We start from the raw sequence: 22,033 nt of genomic DNA, 5'->3' as shown, positions 1-22,033 counted from the left end.
ATTTGTTTCACATAAAATCGTACTCTACTACATACAATTACGATACACTGAATTCGTCTTTCTTTGTCGTTCCAATGCATACATTGTATTGTGGCAAAAACAACAATTAAGAAGTGAAAATTCTCTGTTTTTAAATTTGTTTTTCGGTTGAGTTTGAAAACAGTCCCGTTCTGCTTGCAATATATTGACTATGGCTATAGAAAAGGATAACGTGCCTTTTCGTAAGGAATGGATTCGACTGGACGGTTTTGAGTTTATAAATATCATTGTTTATTTAAAACCATTCTGTTACACATTCCAACACTGCATTTTCTTCTTACGTCCGTTAGAAGATTTATCTATGCATTTGCGTCAACAAAGCCTTCTTCATAGCTTCCCATCTGAATTATGCGATATTTTTTGAAAAAATTCGTTTCTTTTTCCTTAAAACAGGGTTTTATATCCTACAATTATGAAAAATTAAAAACAGTCACATATGAATATTTTGAAATATTCAAGATATTCAAATCAAACATCCACAGATGACTGAGTTGCTCAGTTCATTGAGCGCATTAATTTTATTTCAAGTCGACGAAGAACCTGTTTTGTTCACCTCATAATTCTTTCCACAAATAAAAAGACAATCATTGTTTGCTATTATTTTTCTCTTCATTTAATTCGACTTCGTGCATCGATTGCAAATTTTCGATTGAAAAATTTGGCCATACATTATATATCTTTGCAGCTTTTGAATAAAAAGAATACAATTGGTCTTTGACATTTTCAAATTTTAATCGGCACGATGCACTCACGTGACTGGATCTAGAAATATCCTTTCATTCTCTTATGATAATTTTACTACCAATATTTTAAATATCATAATATTCTATACCTATATTTACTAATGGTGAAACTGCAAGATAAGAGGAACATTCGAATTAAAGTCTATTAATTGTATTAGCGTTCATATGTTCTAAATTTCTTCTAAAAAATATATTTTATTTAATTTTTATTTTATGTAGTTTTAATTTAAATCCTAACATTTCACTTAGAACACCACTCAATGCGGACAGTATGACTACTTTGATTGTTGTATATAAATATGGATTTGCACTAAGACCGCTAATTTTAAATGGTGATTCCAATTCCTGAAAATAAATAAACAATAAAAAAACATGTACTTTGAAATAAATTGTTTGTTTTTGTCATTTTGAGTCATCAATAACTCAAAATTTATGTTTACCTTAAGTAAATCTGCAGCTAATTTTAAAACACTATTCGAGACCATAAGTTCGTCTTTGTTGTGTGGTTTTTGTTCAATTTGCAAATACAAATTTATTTGTTCAGTGATCAATACTGAAATGCTACGGTATTTTCGATTAATTTTCGTACCGAGTGTCATGAATCGTGTTAGAAAACAACCCAATGCACACGACCAAATAAGTGCTTCAAGTGTATGTTGGGATTGTAGCTGTACCGAATCTTTTAACCATTGAACGCTCAAGTATCCTAACAAAAGTAGTGTCAAAATAAATGCTCCTGACACAATAACATCGACGGAGCGCTGTGGTCCCCGTCTCTGAAAATAAAACATAACATCGTTGGTAGACATTTAAATTGTGATATTTAAGTCGAAATCTTATACAAACCTTGAGATAAGATCGAACACTTAACCAAGTCTTAATATTCCGAACTTTATTCAATCGGAAATGTGGCAGTTCTGATTTTCGTGCACGTCGCGATGACGTCAAATGTGAGAAAAGTTTTGCATATAAAAATCTCTGTTTAAATGTACGTTCGGCTACAGCCAATAAAAAAAAGAACAAAAATGTCAGGAAAAACCGTAGAAGAAAATCAATAAACAGCACAGTTTTCTGCCATGTTGCCGCCTCAAATGCCAGATGCAATGTTTCTTCATATGAAAATAAGGTTTTGTCCAAAAGTAATGCTGGCATATCCATAAAGTTGATTTCATTCGATTCAGATGAATTTATTACAGCCTAAAAAAATGTCAAATTGATCATGAATTCAAATAAAATGAAAATTGTTTGGTTTAACATTACACACTTCACAAATACGACAAAAGGCCGGAACTAACGATAAGACTAGGCTGAATACAAGTCCTATGTAAATATAATCACAAGTTTCTGGAATCGCTTCAACTCGTTTTATGATTGCCGATGATATATCAAGCACGGACATTTCTGCTTTTTTCACCTCTCGACCGTCCCAAGTTGTACAGTTTACTGGAATGGAAATTGAATTTTTTTTTATGCAAATTTTATCTATTGACAATTATTTTCAATATTATAATTACTTCGATCGCCGATGGCACAATTCGAATTCAAAATAACCGTTGGCATTACATAATCATTCCATTCGCAACTATTATTTTCTGAATATTCTAATTGTGATTCAGAATTATCTGCTGAACTATAGCTGCATTCTTCGCTATTTGTTGTGATGCCAATCCATTCTGCTGCTGATGAGCCTTCTCCAATTGGTTTGTGAGCCAAGTTGGGCGATGATGGTTGTGATCCATCAGCCTCATCCTCTTCCTCATCACTTGTGTACCGTTTTAAGATAATTTTAGGCGTAATTCGTGTACGTTTTAATGTTAATAAATTACGCATATTTGTTTTATCACAATTCTGGCGTTAAAAATAAAAAACATACTCAAACTTAAATTTGATTTTGACGAATACAAAACATTTACATACATTTTCAGAAATTCTATTAATTTGCTCGTTATTACTGTTGTGGTTTGCGTCATTTTCATCAAATGATCCAATTAGATAGGCACTATTCGTATGAGTCGTTGATTCAACTTCTGCATTCAATCCGATTGCTTGATTAATATTATTCAGTGCGAACATTTCTTCGCCGCTTGAACTTTTTCCATTCAGACTTTCAAATCCATCATCATCGGCACCGATGGGTTCGTTACCATTTCGATTATCGACTGCATCATTTTTAACATTTCTGTTCGTGGGCTCGGATGAATTGCTTTTAATTGGTGAACACCAATTGACGTTTCGCTTTCGTATACAATTTTCCTCATTCTGTTGATGTTGTGGCTGCTCTTCGCCTTCTTCTTGTTGTTGTTGTTGTTGTTCGTCACTCAATCGACAAGTAATTTGTACATTAGACTCGATTTCAACTTTTTCGTCAAACAAATTGCTGGTCCTAAGTTTTGTTTCCAATGTGTTTACTGTGGACCGTGATCGCGTTGATTTTCGACGTTTTTTGCGTTCACGTTTCTTGCGATTATGTTGAAATGGGTTTTTATTCAATTTATCGGACTTTGATAAATTGGTCGATGATGTGGCAACTATTTGTGAATGAATCAAACTCAGTACTAAACTTAGTGTCATTGGTACAAATAAATCAGTAATCGAAATAAAATCATTTGTTGATATCCTATCATCTTGATTATTTGCATTGTATGTATTCGATTCATTCAATTTACTTTGAGATTTATTCACGTTATAACTATAAATGGCCCAATTCAACATTTGCATCACATACAGAAAAAATAAAAATGCAAAAATTTTCGATGATGTTTGTGCAACCCACCATTTTGCATACAATGGCAACAACAGGTAACGAATAACAGCCAATTGTAACACAGTCAAAAGACTTTGCTTTGGTTTCGCTTTTGGAAATGTTGATCCTGCACATAAATTAACCAAAATAAATATATATAAATACATGTTCGAAATTGCGTAAACCAGACATGTATTAATCAAACCTCTAACTAAATCGACATCAATGTATTCCGTTCGAGAGGCAACATTTTTTGATGGAGTGTTTACAAATCCACTAAGGATACGATGTTCAACTGTCTGCTCCCATGGTTGCTTGTCATATGTACCGAGTTTCTTTTGATACCTAGCCAATATGATAATGGAAAACAAAATAAGATTCGAAAATAAGATTGAAATTATCAATAATATTATAGTTACCAAGCGACGATTTCATCCAATTTCATAATTTTACATTTATGGCTTACTTCTCCTTAGTTTTGTTGGTGATTTTATGGAAATCATAATACCATAAACTTTACAAAAAGCAAATATTTTTCCTAAAAATTAATTGTTCAAAAATAAAATTTTATAAACTTTTAATCGGGGAACATTTTTTTTTTTAAATGTGACACTAGAAATATGATTCGTACATTTTGACCATATAATTTTGATATGAAAAATTATGTATAATAAGTTTAGCACACGCTGATAAACATTCGGCTAGGGGCTTTCTACTATTCGTGAATTGCAGTTTATTCGCAAAATATAAACTTTTCCTAAGTATATTCATTCGCATCAACATCTATGAAAATTCGTATATTTCATTCGAAGCCATTCGCGAATGCCGCATACTGTTTGCGAGATGCGACATATTGTCGTGATTTGTACATAAACATTCCTGTGTTTAGTTTGTATGCGTGATTATTTGCTTCCATTCGCAAAATATGTATGAAACATTCGCTCGCAAATGCAACATTCGTATAAGTCGACAATAGTGTTGAATCTTTATTATCTAATCATTCATTTTTTCTGTTGTATATCGATTCATCAATATAGAAAATAGTTACTTAAACTTGAAATAAATTGGTAACCCTGAAATATTTGACGCTTAAAAGTAAGCATTTCTTTACTGCATGGTTCACTATTATGTATCATCTGCACGTGGACCATGAATTTGAAACTATGAAATTGATGGCCAATGTTCTATTATTATTGACAGTTGATTGGCAGAACTGCTGTGGTTTTTTCATTTAAACTTTTCCAGCATTAATAATGAACTTATTAAGTTCGGTCCGGTTCGGTCGGCATAAAAATGGTTTTCGTTCAATAAATTTTTTGGTCATGGTAACCGATTAATTGGTAATTAAATTAAAGTTTCAGTAACACAGTATCACAGTAAGTATCGACATATTATTTCATAAAGCGTATTGTTTATGTATTACTCGTTATGAAGAATATTATTGCTTTTGTTGAATTACAAAGGAAATAAGACGAAATATTTACTTTGGATGTGACGATAAGCAAGTGAAAGACAAACATTTTCGTAGACGTACGAAATGAGAATAAATCCCATAAATTCAAAATTGCTACTTATTGGCAACGGTGTAATGATATTTATTCAATGAAAGTACTAAACATTTTACAAATTACATTTGAGCATGGGTGTCAGAAAAACTTAAGATATCAATATTGATCTAATATTTTCAGAAACAAACCGTATCACACTGATATGCCAAAATAAAAGAGAAAGTAAGATTGCTTGACATTTCCGAACTTGAAACTTCAAATTCAATTAAATGTGTTCTTCCGTTTTACTTCACGTTCCGAAAATAAAACAAATGCACAATTTCAAAGTCTAGTTTGATAAATAATTTAATCGTAAAAATTACTTCAAACTTCGTAAGCCAAAGCAAACGTACTCTTCGCGAATACGAAACAATATGAAAAAACTACACGAGATCCATGTAAAAATGTGTATGTGTAATAACGAAATATTTTCGTTCGGCATGATGAAAAATTGTGAATAACTCATCAATTTTCTTTTTTACACCAATCGATTTATTTTTGGATTATACAAATTTATGGGCAACACTTATTTTCAGAACTCGGTCAAAGCGACAACAAACTAAATACATAAGTAGATAAAACAGGCACTTTTCTTCGAATTACTATATTCCTTACGCAAATGTATCTATTATAGAGGCATTTAATACAAAAACAAAACCAATGTCTTTAACAATTTGTTAATTATAATTATATCATACCAAATTTTATTTTAAATTTTTTTGTTTTGTTTGGACAAAATTGATTTCCGATGAAGAAATGGTATAAATATTTTTTTTGTCAAAAAATTGCGTAAATACAACCCACACAAGTTGTACTAATGTTCGTACATACCGTTTGTTCAAAAAAGACTGATTTGGCAGTTGCATTGTTTGGTACTTTCAAAGATATTTTGTGTTGAGTGTATTAAGCTATTGCGTCAACTCTGATGATAATGTGATTGTTGTGAGTGTGTGAAATAGATTGATGAAGATATGTATTGGTGATATTGCATTGTAACTTCTGAAAAAGAACGAATGTGTTTACGTTTAAGACAGATGATCAAGTTTGCGATACATGTGAACCTTGTTTCGAATTATTTGGTTGCAGAGTAGCAACAAAAAACTAAATGTCGGCCATTGTGCTCGTAAGACTATGACAATGAATTGAAAATATCCGAACAATGCGAAATGTTTGATTACCTTAAAATGCCACATGCAATATTATTTACGTTTTTACGTTTCTATTTCTTCGATGTAATTATGTATAAGAAAATCAATTTGATTACGGCTGATTTTTTTACGCCATTTTCCCATGTACTTCAGTAAACCATGTATTGCATGGTGGAATTCCACTGTCTTATTTTACTCACTTTTATCAATTCGCACTGAAAAGCTGCATTCATAGATAACAGACCAATAATATTATTTATCCATTTTTATTGATTTGCCGTGTATAGATGTTGTGCTTTATAGTTCGATTCTAATGAAACGGGGACACATTATTCAATAATATGCTTAACATATTAAGCACAAAAAAAACTAACTATAATTATATATATAGATATATAAAAGCAAATCAAAACAAAATCGGAAATTTCCCTGTTTGGGTTGACGTTTATTGTGTCAAAAAGTCTGAACAGGACGTTTATGGCGACATCTATTGTTCATGAAATTATTTGTTGATTTGGAAATATGTAAAAAGGAAAATCATTGGATTTTATGAAAATAACAAATATTTCCTTCAGTTAATCTTCAAATTTCGTGTAGAGGGCAAACACGATTTTTTTAAATAAGTTCTTTTGTTCAGTTCACAAATACAATAGCGCTTTTATAGAACTCACCAAAACCTGTTGTGGTGCAAATTAGCGCGAGATTTCGAATCATGTACAAAAATGGTTATGCAATATACTCGATAAGTTTCTCAGTGGTTGTGAATGATAAGTTAGCCATTTAATTATATCTTTTTTTAATTATATCTCTTACCTAATAACTGTGTCCTGTAAAAATTACTGCATAATATATTTCGTATAATAACTATGAAATAATTATTAAATCTGTGTGACCCTTCTAAAAATACTTTGATGAAGGTAGTGAAAAAATTCTGACAATTCATTTCATTATCATATGAGCTACATATAACGCATTCCTTGATTTCTCCTTGAAGCACTGTGGTCCAGTGGGGCGACCGGACATTTTTCCGGAATACAATATCCCGAAAAGTCCAAATTCCCGAAATTCACACATGAAAATGCAAAAGATCAGTTTCTTGCTAACCAAACCATAATTTTTCGTTTCCGCACACACCATTGTATCGTACAATTTATTGGCAGTAAAGTATTCTATTTATGTAATCAGTGGGCTCTCTCCCATTTTTTTCTAAACCCCAAGCCATATAAAATGAAATAAAATGAGAGAGAGTGTCTAAAATGGAACTTAAGACTGAACGAGCGTATGTGCGAGTGACAATCGCCACTGCAAATAAGCAGTTGTACCGTTATGCGATTATAAATTGAAGAGCATGCGATTGGATATGAGAGTCTTGTATTTGGCAAACAAGCTAAATGTCGCGCCCAAATTCCGAAATCCGCTGACCAACCTTGGTCAATCTTGTAGGCAAGAAATACGTTATTGGCATCGTTCCGAATGAAAAAACGTGGTTGGCTATAACATGTCGCAACGTCCAGAAATCAAATAATGATGCAACACAGTCAGTTGTTTGGCACCGCGATATTGATGCTACAAAATGCATAATGCTCAAGGGAGAGTCTATTCAATGTTTAAAGTTTTGGCTTCAAATTACACAGTACTTCGTCGGATGAAAAGACCTGAAGAGAATGCACCGAATGAAAACAATATCAACTGACAAACAGCAGCATTGAATCCAAAAATTATATAAAACAAATGTTATAACAATTAGTTAGCGTTGAGTAACAGCACAGTGGAAGTAGAACGGAGGGAAGGAGCCCGTAGGTTAGTAAAGTTTTTAATTTAAAAAAAGATATTTCCATATATAATTAATTGATACTAATGACTGTCGTTCCTCTTTTCCGTGTATTCACATCTGAGTGTTACGCTATGGAAACCGTGAAAATGACTGAAATCACATTTAAATCCGGCCTCAAATTTGACCATTAATTAGTACCTAGTAATGGGTGAATTTGCATTACAAATTGTTCCTTGGGTAGAATTTATTACCAAAATCTTTTGATATTTAAGAAATAAACATAAATAAAATTATATTATTGTTGTGTTGATCTTTCAATCTACTGCTGTTTCACGTTGACTGGCGGTGGTGTGGGAGGCGGTTTAAAACATTGCAGCAAGAATGCTGTATACAATACGAATGCAACTGATATGGCAATTAAAGCATACATAAAAATATTTAGTTCTGGTTGACGAAAACGATTTTTTCGCAACCATTCAAGAACCTCGTCTTCTGATAATAAATCTCCTGAAATGATTTGAGGTAAAATTACATTTTTAGATTATGTCTTTGATTCAGTTCAATTTCATATCAATAATTTCATAATGTATTGCATTCACCTCTATATATGCTTGGGAATCGTTTCCTAAAGTAAACAATTGCAGGTAGTTTTGTGACGCCCCACTTTCGTGCATATCTTGAATCGGACATTTTCACAAAAGTTATATCCAAATTGTCTGTTTCACTATCGATATTTTCCAGCTTTTCAAGAACCAGTGTACTGTCGGGATGATCGGCTTCATCTAAATTAAAATGAACCGCTGATTCATTCACGATCATTGTTGTAAATTTGTTTTATAATTGAATATTACAGAAATAAACCGCCAAAAATTCATTTTCTTCTAGCAATTTGTCCAACATTTTTCGGTTGACTTCTTCGATTTCATTTTTTATTTCGAACACGTCCTGTGAGGTAAGCCAAGTTAAAATACGATCATGCTGATGTAAGTCACCATCATATAACATCGGAACTTGCTTCCTATAATATTAAATTAGTATTCATGTCGATGTTTATATAAGGAGTAGCTAGGCCTAGCCGGATATATAAGGGGAAGGGAATAGCTCACCGGAAATAAACAAGAGCAGGAATGCTGTTAACTTCATATTTTTGGGCTGCTTCATGACTGGCAATTTTCACGAAATCAATTCCAAACATATCGGCTTCCCCGTCGATTTGTTCAAGTTCTTCGAGAATTTCTTCGCATTCGGCACAATCCTCATCATCTAAATCATTTTACCAAATGCAATTTATAACAATAATATGATGGTCATTTTATCGAAAAAAAAACTTACAGAAAAATACAACCAATAAAGATGATTCGTCCAATAAACGCTCCAACATGCGTTCATTTACTTCTTCTATTTCGTCAGCCAATTCACGATTATCATCATCAATAAGCCACTCGAGTACTGATTGCTCATTTTGCATGTCACCTTCGAAAAGCAATGGATTTCCATTTCGGAAGTATACGAGCGCTGGAAACGTTTTGATCGAGTATCGTTTTGCTAGTTGTGGATCCTGAATCTTAACCATGTGAATACCGAACACATCGCACTCATCATCAATCAACTCAAGACCCTCAAGAATTTGATCACAAATATTACAATTTATTTTATCTGTGATAAAATAAAAAAAAAATAACAAAAACAATTGTATTCCATCAACATTTTTCTATAATTGTTTGAAATTCATATATTATATTCTAGTAAGTTAATTGATTGAGCAACTAGACAGAAAAGCGAGAAAAAGATATTCGCAGAAATAATTTTCACCAAAGTTTCACCGAATTGAATTAATTAAACAAAAGCCAAATGGACTGCAGATTTCGTTTAAAATGAAGCAAGCGTGTATTGACTTTTTATGATTTTATGTTATTTAATAACCGTATTGATTCGTTTCAAATAATTTTTTCGTAAAATTTAATCAATCAACCGTAGATTCGGACACAATATTCTTAAGTAATATTACCCATCTGGCTTCCATACTCCAGAATCAATGCAAAAAATTCATGCCGATTGCGTACTAAACTTATAAAATTTCTTTAATATGAAGTAGGATGAATGTTGGGATTATTATCACGCTTTAGAGGTCAAGTAGTTTCTCCGAAGATACATTGTCAATCCGTTCTTTCTACTCTCTTCAAGAGGCGGAGCAGTACTAGATTCAATTCTATCAATTCTATTCAATTCCACTGAATTCTATTCAATTCCAAATTAAATTCTAGTCCGTGTGTTTTAACTCATTTACTTCAGCAAATTTTAGGTATTACAAGGAGAGTTTCATATAAAGTCGCCATATAGCAGCAAAATGACACTTGCGTGTATTATTCGCCAAGTGTGATTTGGATGATAAAGAATGTGATTTTTTTTATTCTGATTGAACCAGGCGATACAAAAAATTGACCAAAATTTGAGAATTGAAGAAAAAAAACTATTTATTTTTTTGTCATTTTTTACGAGAGATCTCCTTGTAATACCTAAAATTGGCTGAAGTAAATGGAATTGAATGGAATTGAAAGAATTGAATCTAGTACTGCTTCGCCCCTTGACTCTCTTTGGAGGCCAACCTGCACAAACATATGATTTCACCTATATGCCGTCGAAGCATTTGATTCAAATGTTGTCTCACGATGGCCAAACAATATTCTCATCAATATTTATTGCTTTTTGTATTCGAAAACATGTTTTGTGGTTAAAACTCAAATAAATAGATATTCGTTTATCTCTTCACTTTGAATTGTAATAAAGCTGTTCAAAAACGCTATTTTTTTCTTATGGTGGTTGGCATTTGAATCTAAGGTATTTTTTCAAAAGTTGGATCAATGCTTGAATTAGAAAATTGTCGATATTACCAATAATTATGGTGGTTCGAAAATGTATTTTTCATTTTTTTTTTCAATTCAAATGTTAAAATTTTAATTTTTACCACTCCATAGCGAAATGTAAATATGTTATTTGAGTTCATATGGTTGGAGGAGTCAGCTCCCAGAGAGTGTCGAAAGATAAGATTTTCCCACTGTATTTTGAATAGGCTTAAACATAGATTGGTTTCATGTCAAATTCCTTATAACTCTCGTAATCGACTTTTTCACTAGATAGAATCGATTTTCGGCCATGTCCTATTTTTGGGTCAGAACTTATAGTATGCCTTCAACGTAAATCATTTCTGCAATATTTTATTGCTAGAAAAATTCGATTATCTTTTTTAATGTGTGTAACACATTTCAACAAAGTGTGTGATTAAAATGATCCGTTCAAAATAACTTCTTAATTCTATGTGAATTTCAATGCGATAAAGTTTTTAAAGTTAGATTATTTTAAAGAACGCATTCGCTGAAAGTGTGTCCATTAGAGTCATTCACCATTGTTTGAATACCAACGAATAGTCTCCAAAAAATACCGTTGACAAAATCGGAAACAAATAAATGACGAAATTCGAAATTCTTTTTACATATTTGAATAAAAAACAAAAACATCAAATTCGATTTTACTTTTAATTGTCCTGTTCGCTACTTTGTCCCAACTTTTACCCGATTTATAAGCAAAATTAGATTATTATTTTCAAAAATTTCATCAATTTTCTCTATTGATTCCCGTCTATGTATTGAAACCAATCCATGAAAAACCTGGTTGCCTTACAGTAGATTTCATGTCCGATGCCTCTTTGGATTGTTAGTGGAAAAAAAACGTACACAAACCAAGCGTTATGCGGTTTCATTCGAATGAAAATCGTTTTAATAATAGCAACATTGACTTCTTCCATCCATTTTATATGTTTTGTACCTTGCTTCTCTACCATTTGCTTTTTACGTTCCAAATACTCTAGCAATAATGGATGCTTTGAGTCCTTTATTTTTAATTTTTTTGGAAGCGGTGAACAAAGACTTCGGCAATAAGATGGTTGATTTTGATAACGTTCAGGTGCTAATAATTATAATTGTTTTGATTTTTGGCATCGGAAATGGTGATTATGAACAATCATTTAATGCAAGTTCGGGAGAAATGAAAACCAACCAGGGAAAAATAAAAATAATATACTTCGGAATATAAAAAATGTTTCAACACATATTCGTTTTTTTTCTCACATTTTTTTAGACATATCCTCTCTCATTACCAACTTACAGAAATATACTGCTAAATATTGCGTGTCTGCAACCATCGATTCAAGCATTTGTCTAGTTATGAGTTCTATACGATCTTCAGTTTTCTGTGTAATGAGCCACTGTAAAACCTCCTCTTCTTCATTCAATTGACCTGAATTTAATGTTTTTCAAAAGTTAAATTCGTCTATTCGTTTATTTTATTTACGAATTAAATACTATTCACCTTCGAATACATTTGGGATGCTGCTTTCAAAATACACTAGCGCAGGAAAATCATGAACGCCAAATTGTTCGGCAACGGAGAAATCTTTTGTTTTGACAAAGGTGATGCCATGCCGATCGCAATCATCGTCAATGTTTTCCAGCTCTTCCAAAGTTTTTGTGCATTGTTCACAATCGTCACTATCTATTTTATTATGAAAACGAATAAAAATGAATAAAATGAATCAATTCGAATGGTTTTAGTATATATTTAAAAAAAAAAAAACAATTATATAGACTTCTCTATTGAAAATTGTTGGAGTTTCTTGAAATGTACAGTTTTTATATCAAAATAATATGATATGTAAACGGAAAATTCTATGTTCTATGCTCTAATGGAAAATTCTATGTTCAAATCCAATACTAACAGAAAACGGCATTCAAAGTCTGTGTTTCAAAATATCCCAGGAATTCAATCACCAATAGTAATTATAATTACATAATTGAACAAATGATTGAGTATTTGTTTTTTTTTTTTTTTCACGGGGTACTAAAAGGAACTGAATATATGCTACTCATTATGAAACTAATATCTAATACATACACTATTAGATGGTTAATACTTTAAAAACATGTAATGCGTCAATTGGAAAGGTAAAATTGGCATTCATTTGAAGTATTGCATTGGGACACATTCAGTTAAATGTGCGTGCAATTTGCAAAAAATCGCAATAAATCTCATAATGAATTTTTTTTTGTTTTGTTGAGTTGAGTGAACAATTTACAAAGATCATTTTTGGCTCAGGAATACTATTTTTGTTTGTATGGATTTAACCACCATATCGAAATACCCTCATCGTGTGCGCCATGATGATGTTGGGTTGGTGTTGGTAGCGGTGTTGCTGAAGCCGCGGCCAATTCATCAGGGTTATCACTTGGTGGTTGGTTAGTAGCCTGTGTCGTCTCTTTATCCTTTTTCAAGCGCGCTTTTCGCATTGCTTTAGAACTACACATATCGCAGTGAGTTTTATTCCCTGTTTTAATAGTGAGTTTTATTCTCTTAGATCAAGTTTGAAAAGTAAGTTTTGTTCCCGGATATAATTTTTTTTATCGTATCAATAAATAATTCCAGCATATATAAATGAAGTATGAAATTAAAAATGGGCGAGGTATTTTTCACTTGAATCAGGTAGGTATTGAAAGAAATATATAATATAGTCTTATTCTATTTCATGGTTTTCGGATTTATTTGGAAACATAAATGAATTATATTTTAATTACATGGCCCGTGGTTTGGAATCTTTGCACACAGAAAAACATCGGTAAAGACTGTTTTGAATTTTATGAAATAGTATTAAATCCTTTCGTATTTTATCACACGATATAAACGTGAATCGGCTATTTGTTGTACAAATAGCTGTAATCTATTATCTGTAAAATACTAAGGCATTCTTCAATTCATTTGAAACCATATAATTCAATGCAGTGACGTTTTTCTCTGTGTTCTCTTAAAAAAAAATACTTTAGAATAAAACAACTCACAGAAGTAAACTGCCATTGAACCCGATTGTTCGATTAAATCGATAAGACGTTGTCCCTCCAAATCTTCGATCACATCACCACCTGGATCTTTTTGTGTCATTAGCCAATTTAAGATTTGATCTTCTTCATATAAGTCACCTGTGTGGAAAATGACAATCAATTGAATGCAATTGTAATTTGTATTCCATATAAAACTAACCAGCATAAATGACTGGCTCTTTTGAATTTTGACGGAAAAATAGAATAGCCGGAAGTGCAAAAACACCAAATTCTTTTGCCATTGTTTTGTCGTCAATCTTAACAAAATTAATACCCGCACCATCAGCTTCATCATCAATATGCTCAATCTCTGCCAATACTCGGGGACATTGTTTACAATCATCACTATCTGAAATGCGATTATTTATTGTATAAATATTGATTCAAATTTAAAAATGCAAATGAAATTTACAAAAAAAAACTGCCAAATAATCGGATGTCTGTCGAATCTTTTGAAACATTTTGCGATTAACTTTTTCGATATGATCCGTCATTTCCATGTTGTCTGGTAACGTAAGCCAATCAAGGACTTCCTCCTCATCGTCAATGTCACCATCATAATTGATATTTTTGCCTAAATTTGTTAGTTGTAAAGTTTATCAAAGAGTTTTACCACCGGGACTTCTTTTCTTACCCTTTCTGAAGTATGTTAAACCGGGTAATTTTCTATATCCATATTTTTTCGCCATTAATTTATCGGTTGTTTTAACTATTGTAATACCATATTCTGAAGCTTCGTCATCAATTAGCTCAATATGGCGCAAAATTCGGCGAGCGTCCGAATCTTCTGGATCATCTTTACAATATTATAAGGAACATTTCATAAAAATTGTGCAATACGAATCTCGGAATATTTCTTTGTAGATGAGTGTAACTTACAGAATACAACAGCTAAGAAATCTTTCGAACCTATGTATTCAAATAATGTTGGACGATCGATTTCTTCAATACTTTCGTCAGTCTTTTGTTCAATCATCCAGTCTAAAACATAGGTTTCATTTTCCAAATTTCCTAGAATACAACATATAAACAAAAATAACAACAAACTCAATCTGTAATTATATTATTTCCAACGAAACTCAATTCTAACGCTTACTTACGCCCTGCAGCCGCTAATTTCAATCGTAATTCCATATTTTTTTTTACAAAGTTTTAAGTTAGTTAGTTAGAATGTGACTTTGAATTGTTCTTAGCATCAAGTGGCATAAAACAAAATGAAGAAATGTTATTCTAAAAAAACTCGAGAAGAAATTTGTCTTAAAGATCGTTTTTCTCACTTAGACTAAGAGTGATTTCCGCCTCGAGTCTGATGAACATTAAATCGTGCATCTAAACTTGATCAAAATGTATTATTTGACGTTTGGCACCGGAGGTAGCTTGAGATCCTCGTGTCATGTACCTCAAAGCTTATCAAATCGGTGTTAAATATTTCAAAATTAAGAACCACTAATGCAAATATACACTATGCATTAATTTCTTCTTCTAATTAATTGAAGTTGATAAGCAGCAATATTGAAACCAACTCCAAATTGATGCTTCAAATTTTCGTTTGACTTTGAAAATTCATTTAAATAATTTAATGATCGTTCGATTAAGTAAATCTGTGTTGTTGTTTTTTGTGACAAAATCAAATCAAAACATTTATTTGTTGATCCACGTTTTTCTTAAAAACAAACTTTAACAATCTGATTTAAATTTAAAAATCCACACCATGATTTGTTCGAAATTGTACAATTTTGATAATTTGATTGAGTTTAGAGTTTTAAAGTAATTCGCGTTTTGTTTTAATAAAGTCTTTTTATTTTTACACAACTAAATAAAAAAAAATCGTATAGTTCATTCGCATTTATTTTTCTTCTTTTTTCAACAAAGAAAAATCAGTCCAAGTCTTTTACAACGATGTCCGTGTATAAGGAGCGAAGCAGTAGTAGACTCAACTCTATTCAAATCCAAAAAATCAGTTGCAAGTCAAACCGTTTTTTCTTGGGATTGAACTGAATTCAACTAAATTGGGTGATCGAAGAATTTAATCTAGTACTGATTTGTCCCTTGGTGTATAATGATTGCTTTCATCCATAATAATAGCCAATTGATTTCAAGATTCCAATGATACTTTTACACACGATCTCTACAATTCCACTTACTTTATAGTTCACATTTAAAGATAAAAGGAGGTATATTGTTGCATTACACTGGTGGACCCGTTAAGTAGACTTGGCAACACTTATTTGAACATTTTGTCGTCATTTACGATTTTATTTCTTTGGTTTAAATTTATTTTTTTTAGTTTTATTTTCCATATGTATATAATTTTAAAAATATCACAAACACATGAAAATAAATAAATAAATAAATTCAAACTCATCGAGAAGATTAAAAAAAAAAACATTGCAACAGCGTAATCTTTTAAACGGCACCAGACATGTATTTGGACTTAAAAAGAGTATAATCAAAAATAAAAATTGTGAAACCTGCAGTATCCACCAGTTTAAAAAGAAATGCTTTCCATTCGAAATTAATTTTATTCGGTCCATAATCATTCTTTTCGTGAAAAATTTGGATTAAACAGATGAAAAAAAAATGAAGTGATTATTTGTACATATCTTGTTTTATATGTATGCAAAAACAATTGATTGGTGCATTTTTTTTAAATTGATTGTTCTGTTCTCAAAATTATAAAACTTGTTGTGTTTATAGAAGTTGAATTGTATATTATAATTAAAAAATGTTAAAAGTATGCATGAATTTATTGACTGTGAATTGACTGACTTGATTGGCATAACATATATTTTTGTGTACTTTGACAGATTTTTATTATTTTAATTTTCCTCTTTCAACTATATTTATGTATATATATCTAGTTCATAGACAGTTATGATATAGGGCGCACATAGAAAATCGACATTATTATAGGAAATCAGCATCAAACAGAACCTTTATTTGACTACGTACAGCTCGTAATAGATTGTCTAAGTTAGATCCTATAACATCAATAAAAAATGAATTGGTTTTGTTGTCGATCAATTGTTCTTGATTTCTTTGCTGATAATGTTGGGGTTGATGATTTTGCAACGACTTTTTTATATACAAAATCGAAAAAGTAAAATGACGAAAAACTGGATGAGCGGTGCATGCAGGATTTGCCGAATGGAACTCTTAGAAAAATGATTTGAATTCGATAATGATATATGATATGCATGATATACATGTGTGAAAACTTTTGAATAAAAGCGCAACCAAGAGAAAATTTACAAACAACATCATGGGGAAAAGATTGACCAATCAAAAACGGTTTGATTTTGATAAATAAATGATGTAGAAGCACATATGGTAAGCGATGCCATTTTCTTATGGTTAGATGTTGTAACGAAATTTTACGACAATTGACACCTTCTGAGCCAGATTACTAAATTAGAAATCTACGTTACTGGATCGGCAAGTGTCATTTGACTAGTTTTTCTTGAGATTTTGAATGGTTTTTATCGTTTGAATTCTTTTTAAATTATGGAACGCTTACCATACGTGTGTAGAAGCAATGAATATACTCATCGGAACGGATTTAAATGTCGAAAAAAAAAAAATAAAAAAAATAACGCTGGTGTGTGTATGTGATATTGATTTTTTTTTTCATTTGTTTCAAACAATTATTATTTGTGCAAATCTAATGCTTTGGATTTTGTTGTCGTTTTAAAACCAATTAACAATTTTAGCGATACCTAACAAACCCTTCTGACCTGGTTTTGCTTTGTTGGTCTCTTTGGCTTTTTGGGAAGCTTTTTTAAGCTCCTTCACGGGCAAGATATTATCATCATTCGATTTTTTGCTATTGCTCGACTTTTTTGATGATGTTGATGATGATGATGTGGCTGAATTTGGACCGCCGCTATATTTCGATTCGGATTCAGTTTTCAATTTACTGTCACTTTTACGGCCACTACTCTCTGATGTTCTTGCTTTCGAAGAACTAAATTCGAATTGTGATTTACGTGACTTGTCATCGGTATCCTTCTGATGGCTTAGCTTTTGCGCCGACATTTTTGGTACGCGTGTTTGACGCTCCAATTTCGTTGGACAGCATTGAAATGGTCGATAATCGTTCGGTACATAATTATTTCCTTTACGTGATGATTGCGCTGGATGAGCCATTCCAACATAGAAACATTCGTCATCTGTGATATACATACAAAAACATTTTGTCAGATTTGTTTGCAAATAAGGCCATAGTCTTTGGAAAATAAACAAATTTGGTTGTTGTTGTTTTTTTTTTATTAAATTTGATTAGAGAGATATAAAATAACGAATGAAAAAAAGGTTAACGATTTTGTAGTGTTCGTTCTCTTAGAAACAGTAACATTTGCAAACGCAAAAACAAAAGAAAAATTCAATTTAATTTTTTTTGGCATATTATGATTGTATCAATACAGTCTTTTTTAACGGTTTTTTTACTTCTTCTCAAAACAATACATTTACTTATAAGTTGAGTATTATTTTCAATACAACTATTTATTTGCAATTATTAATATTGTATCAACATCGGTGAATAAAAATGTTGTTCACTACCAAAATTGGTGACCATTTAGTAGAATCATGAAATTATTTAAAAGAGAAGCGGTGTCAAAAGCCTTAAAAACAAAACGGAATAAAACAAAAAAAAATAATTTTCTGTTCAATTTAAAAGTAAAATAATATTACTGACAAAATGTTTTTGATGCTAACAACAGATACGTAATGCATTTTTCAGAGATAGATCACTTGAAAATTGGACAAAATCAATTGATACAGCAGTGGCATAGTGTGTCGAAAAAAGCCCCAATTGTTAATCCTATGTAGATGTTAATTCTCTTTCCAATTTTTAAGTTCTGTCTGTCTCTCTCTCTCTCTCTCTCTCTCTATTACATTTTTATGTGTGTTTTATATTTCATTATTCACAATTCAAACACACAAATTAAATTAAATTAAAACTGTTTAGACTTAATCTTGTATTGTGTGTTTATTGGTCGTTTGCTGGGGTAAATCATTAAAGATTCCATTGTAGTAGTTATATAATAAAGAGTTATTGACAACGATCAAATACCAGAAATAAGCTCAAATAATATACAAAATTTGAAATTTGAGTAGAGTTTGTTTTCTTGTTGTATGATTTGACTTTACATTTAATTATAAATATTGGATTTAAAACTGTAGACATTAACGACTCCAACGAAATCTGCACAATTATTTAAATTGTTTTCTAATCGTATGAATATTCTGCTTTTAAATATCTACGAAATTCGGTAGATTTTACGAAATTTGAATTAATTACCAAATATTTTTTATGCTCATTGTCTGAAATTTTGTGAACGTTTTTCAAAGTTTTATTTTAACAGAAGAAGATTAACGCAATTTAAAAACATAATTCAAAAAATCTAACACAAATAAAAGTCAGCCAGTCGGTCGGTCAGTCAAGATATTTTGACATGGGATATGTTATAAGCCTTTTGTGATTTACTTTAATAAAATGAACATTTTTCATTTGTTAATTGTTTGGTTTTCAAAATAATCTACGGACCGATGTATATGGATGTTTAAATGTTTGCGATCTATTATGCGAAATAGGTATGATGCATTGGTATGTTTAAAGAAAAACATAGTCCTCTTTGAAAAGCGGAATTTGAATAACGTTTTTGTTCCTCTGGCTCCAATAAATGCGACAAATATTTGAGCAGAATTCGATAAGACCATGTATATTTCTCATAAGAATAGTTGTGTATCTTTAATTTCTTACTAATAAACTAGCTTCGTATATGTTGAACGAAATGTTGTGTCAAACATTTTGTCAGCTTTATTATGTAATTTCTGTATATTTTCTGTGGTAATAAAAGCTATATTTTTGGATTAGTGGCGTTATTGAAATACCTTTCATGAAATTCAGCTTTGTCAAAATATTCATTCTCATAGGATATAGAGCGTAACAAATGTGCAATTGATTTATGCGGCTATCTATGATGGCCGATGTACGCACAAAGAAAGTAAAAGAAATTCTTTTTTTTTTCGATTAAGAAACATGATAATTGTGGATTTCATTACGAACAAAAAAAGTTGCATCAGTGCGACGGAATATGGAATCAAAATATTTTATGATACGTTTGATGGTGTTTAACTGAACCAAAAATACGAATAATGAGTAGTCGAAATTTGACAACAATAGCACATTTCCCGATTTACAATGCATACACAGAAATCACAGAGTCTCGTTGTAAATAAAAGCGGTAAGAATAATTGGTGAATCTTATAATTCAAACACAGATTTCATATAATCGTTCATTTCTGTGTATATTGACTACGTCAGTGTGATGTTTGTACATGTATTGTGCCTCTTTCAATTATCTTTGCGACAAATTTTTGGTCGAAACTTCAAAGTCTATTGTGTTTATCGATCTTCAATTACTCCGTTCATGTGATTTTCAGTTCAGTGTGAGGATATAAATACAACAAATGCGTTTTTATTTGGTTTTGGTGTGAGGCTGTGTGGCTTAGTATTATTTTTTTGTTTTGGGAGGGCATTGATTTATTTGTTTGATTGAATTGTTTTGTAATCAATTGGAAATTACCTAGAAGCTTTTGCTTAAGTAATTTATGCGTTTGAAAATATTCGTCATCTTTAAGATCACCATCGATGATGGTAAGATAATTGCTATCATCAAGGTAGTCATATTCGCTATTACTTGTGTTCAGTTCGAATTTGTTTTCGGTATTGTGATTGGTTTTGTCACCATTATTGCTTACAAGACTTGTTAGTAGATCTTTTAGTAAGATCCACAAGAAATGTATGTTCGATTGTGTCGATGACGATGGTGGTGCTGTTTGCGTTTCGACTATGTCATCGATGACATTGCTATGGCTACTAAAATGATCGTCATTATTAGCAGTTGGATAGGTTGGGTTAGACCCGAATTTATTACCTATCGTTCGTGGATTCATGCCGTTTTTTACATTTTTTTTTGCTGAACGAATATGTTTTAATACATTTCGATTGGCTCTTGCATCAGTACCACAATCTTCAACTTTATCAGAATCAGCGTCAGCATCCGTAGCACCTGCTTTGAGTTTATTTCATAGCATGAGATTAAATGTGAAATTTGTAAACGCTTTGCTTTTCCGATTAATATTCTTTTTTTTCTTCTTGTTTTGTTTAGCAAGAAAAATGTAAATTTAATTATACATGCATAAATTACGTTCAAACAAACATTGTTGTATCATTGGAAATTATTTATACAAATATCACATCAATTTTTAAATCGAATTCCAATGATGAAGCAGTGTTTGCTTTTAAAACAATGAAAACAATATGAATAATCAATTATTAAATGTGATTAGAAACATTTTAGAAATGAATTATTTCGAATTATTATGATAGTTTTCCTTTGTCAGAACGACAGATTTTAACGTTAACAGATTAGTGTGTCAAAACGCAATATGGAACGTCCTTACTTTTCTGATCAATTAGCCACTGCAGAACGCGTTTTTCGTTTTTAAGATTACCTGCAAATATGGAATAGAGATCAATATCACGATGACGTAGACGGAAGTAGATCAATATCACGATGCTATGCGAAAAATAGTATGGTTCGCAGGTTCATACGATTTTTGCTATAGAAATTCTATTGCATGCTGTTTTTCGTATAGTATCGGAAGATTTTCTTTGTACTGTGTCTATACACAACATGTAGATATTAACTTAAAAACTTACCATCATACATAATTGGAACACCGGTTTCATAATACACTAAAGCAGGAAATGAGAAAATTCCAATTTCATGAGCGAGTTTAACATCGCTAGATTTGACAAATTGAATTCCGTGTTCGTCGGTATCATCGTCAATGGTTTCAAGTTCTTCCAAAATGCCTGGGCATGATGCACATTTTTCATCATCTACACATAAACCATTAAAATGTTTATTTTTATATACTTTATTTATTCATTTCATGGAATACATACAGAAAAATACCGCTAAATGTTCAACGTCGTTAATTAGAACTTGCAAGGTTTTTCGGTCGACCGATTCAATAACATCTGGATTTGACTCATACAAATCAAGTACCTAGAGATGATAAGAAGAAAAATGGAAATAATGG

The 22,033-nt window shown here is 31.4% G+C and overlaps 2 protein-coding genes across 17 annotated transcripts in view; both read right to left on the bottom strand.

The window, feature by feature from the left end:
* Positions 1 to 629: 629 nt before the first annotated feature.
* LOC116352571 (putative homeodomain transcription factor) lies at positions 630 to 6,628 on the bottom strand. Of its 6 annotated transcripts, none has more exons than XM_031785275.1 (10): positions 6,251 to 6,628; positions 5,904 to 6,071; positions 3,945 to 4,063; positions 3,731 to 3,870; positions 2,700 to 3,652; positions 2,297 to 2,630; positions 2,047 to 2,225; positions 1,629 to 1,979; positions 1,223 to 1,558; positions 630 to 1,127 (listed from the first exon to the last, which is right to left on the bottom strand). In XM_031785275.1, exons 3-10 carry the CDS (start codon positions 3,968 to 3,970, stop codon positions 978 to 980), a joined length of 2,469 nt encoding a protein of 822 aa, XP_031641135.1. In that variant the 5' UTR covers positions 3,971 to 4,063; positions 5,904 to 6,071; positions 6,251 to 6,628; the 3' UTR covers positions 630 to 977. The 6 variants fall into 6 exon arrangements, with proteins under 6 accessions (XP_031641135.1, XP_031641136.1, XP_031641138.1 ...); XM_031785276.1 differs by having other exon boundaries at positions 5,904 to 6,250; positions 6,421 to 6,628; XM_031785278.1 differs by having other exon boundaries at positions 6,421 to 6,628.
* A 1,579-nt stretch (positions 6,629 to 8,207) lies between these two features.
* LOC116336680 overlaps positions 8,208 to 22,033 on the bottom strand; it is a 28,297-nt gene continuing 14,471 nt past the window's right edge. For 5 of the 11 annotated variants that reach the window (XM_031760694.1, XM_031760693.1, XM_031760696.1 and 2 more), the window contains 16 exons: positions 21,897 to 21,999; positions 21,648 to 21,830; positions 14,798 to 14,929; positions 14,553 to 14,714; positions 14,331 to 14,492; positions 14,079 to 14,267; positions 13,880 to 14,017; positions 13,189 to 13,371; positions 12,360 to 12,542; positions 12,156 to 12,287; positions 11,817 to 11,957; positions 9,327 to 9,650; positions 9,101 to 9,257; positions 8,846 to 9,012; positions 8,594 to 8,776; positions 8,208 to 8,501 (listed from right to left, as the gene is read on the bottom strand). In XM_031760694.1, coding sequence (XP_031616554.1) covers positions 8,314 to 8,501; positions 8,594 to 8,776; positions 8,846 to 9,012; positions 9,101 to 9,257; positions 9,327 to 9,650; positions 11,817 to 11,957; positions 12,156 to 12,287; positions 12,360 to 12,542; positions 13,189 to 13,371; positions 13,880 to 14,017; positions 14,079 to 14,267; positions 14,331 to 14,492; positions 14,553 to 14,714; positions 14,798 to 14,929; positions 21,648 to 21,830; positions 21,897 to 21,999 — 2,727 coding nt within the window. In that variant the 3' untranslated portion in view covers positions 8,208 to 8,313. Of the gene's footprint in view, positions 8,502 to 8,593; positions 8,777 to 8,845; positions 9,013 to 9,100; positions 9,258 to 9,326; positions 9,651 to 11,816; positions 11,958 to 12,118; positions 12,288 to 12,359; positions 12,543 to 13,188; positions 13,372 to 13,879; positions 14,018 to 14,078; positions 14,268 to 14,330; positions 14,493 to 14,552; positions 14,715 to 14,797; positions 14,930 to 21,647; positions 21,831 to 21,896; positions 22,000 to 22,033 lie in introns of those variants that run through there. The other 6 variants (XM_031760699.1, XM_031760700.1, XM_031760701.1 and 3 more) reach the window with 4 other exon arrangements.

Source organism: Contarinia nasturtii, unplaced genomic scaffold, assembly GCF_009176525.2.
Source record: "Contarinia nasturtii isolate CC-2019 unplaced genomic scaffold, AAFC_CNas_1.1 Cnas_scaffold_187, whole genome shotgun sequence".
NCBI lineage: Eukaryota > Metazoa > Arthropoda > Insecta > Diptera > Cecidomyiidae > Contarinia > Contarinia nasturtii.
This window is presented reverse-complemented; position numbering and strand designations above follow the sequence as displayed.

Excerpts from the sequence above, each read along its gene's own strand:
- LOC116352571 (XM_031785275.1), bottom strand. The coding sequence starts at position 3,970 with ATGAAATTGGATGAAATCGTCGCTTG. Across the intron at positions 2,631-2,699 it reads TTAATAGAATTTCTGAAAAT|AATTGTGATAAAACAAATAT; the intron begins GTATGTAAATGT and ends TTTTAACGCCAG. Across the intron at positions 2,226-2,296 it reads TTGTGCCATCGGCGATCGAA|TAAACTGTACAACTTGGGAC; the intron begins GTAATTATAATA and ends TTTCCATTCCAG.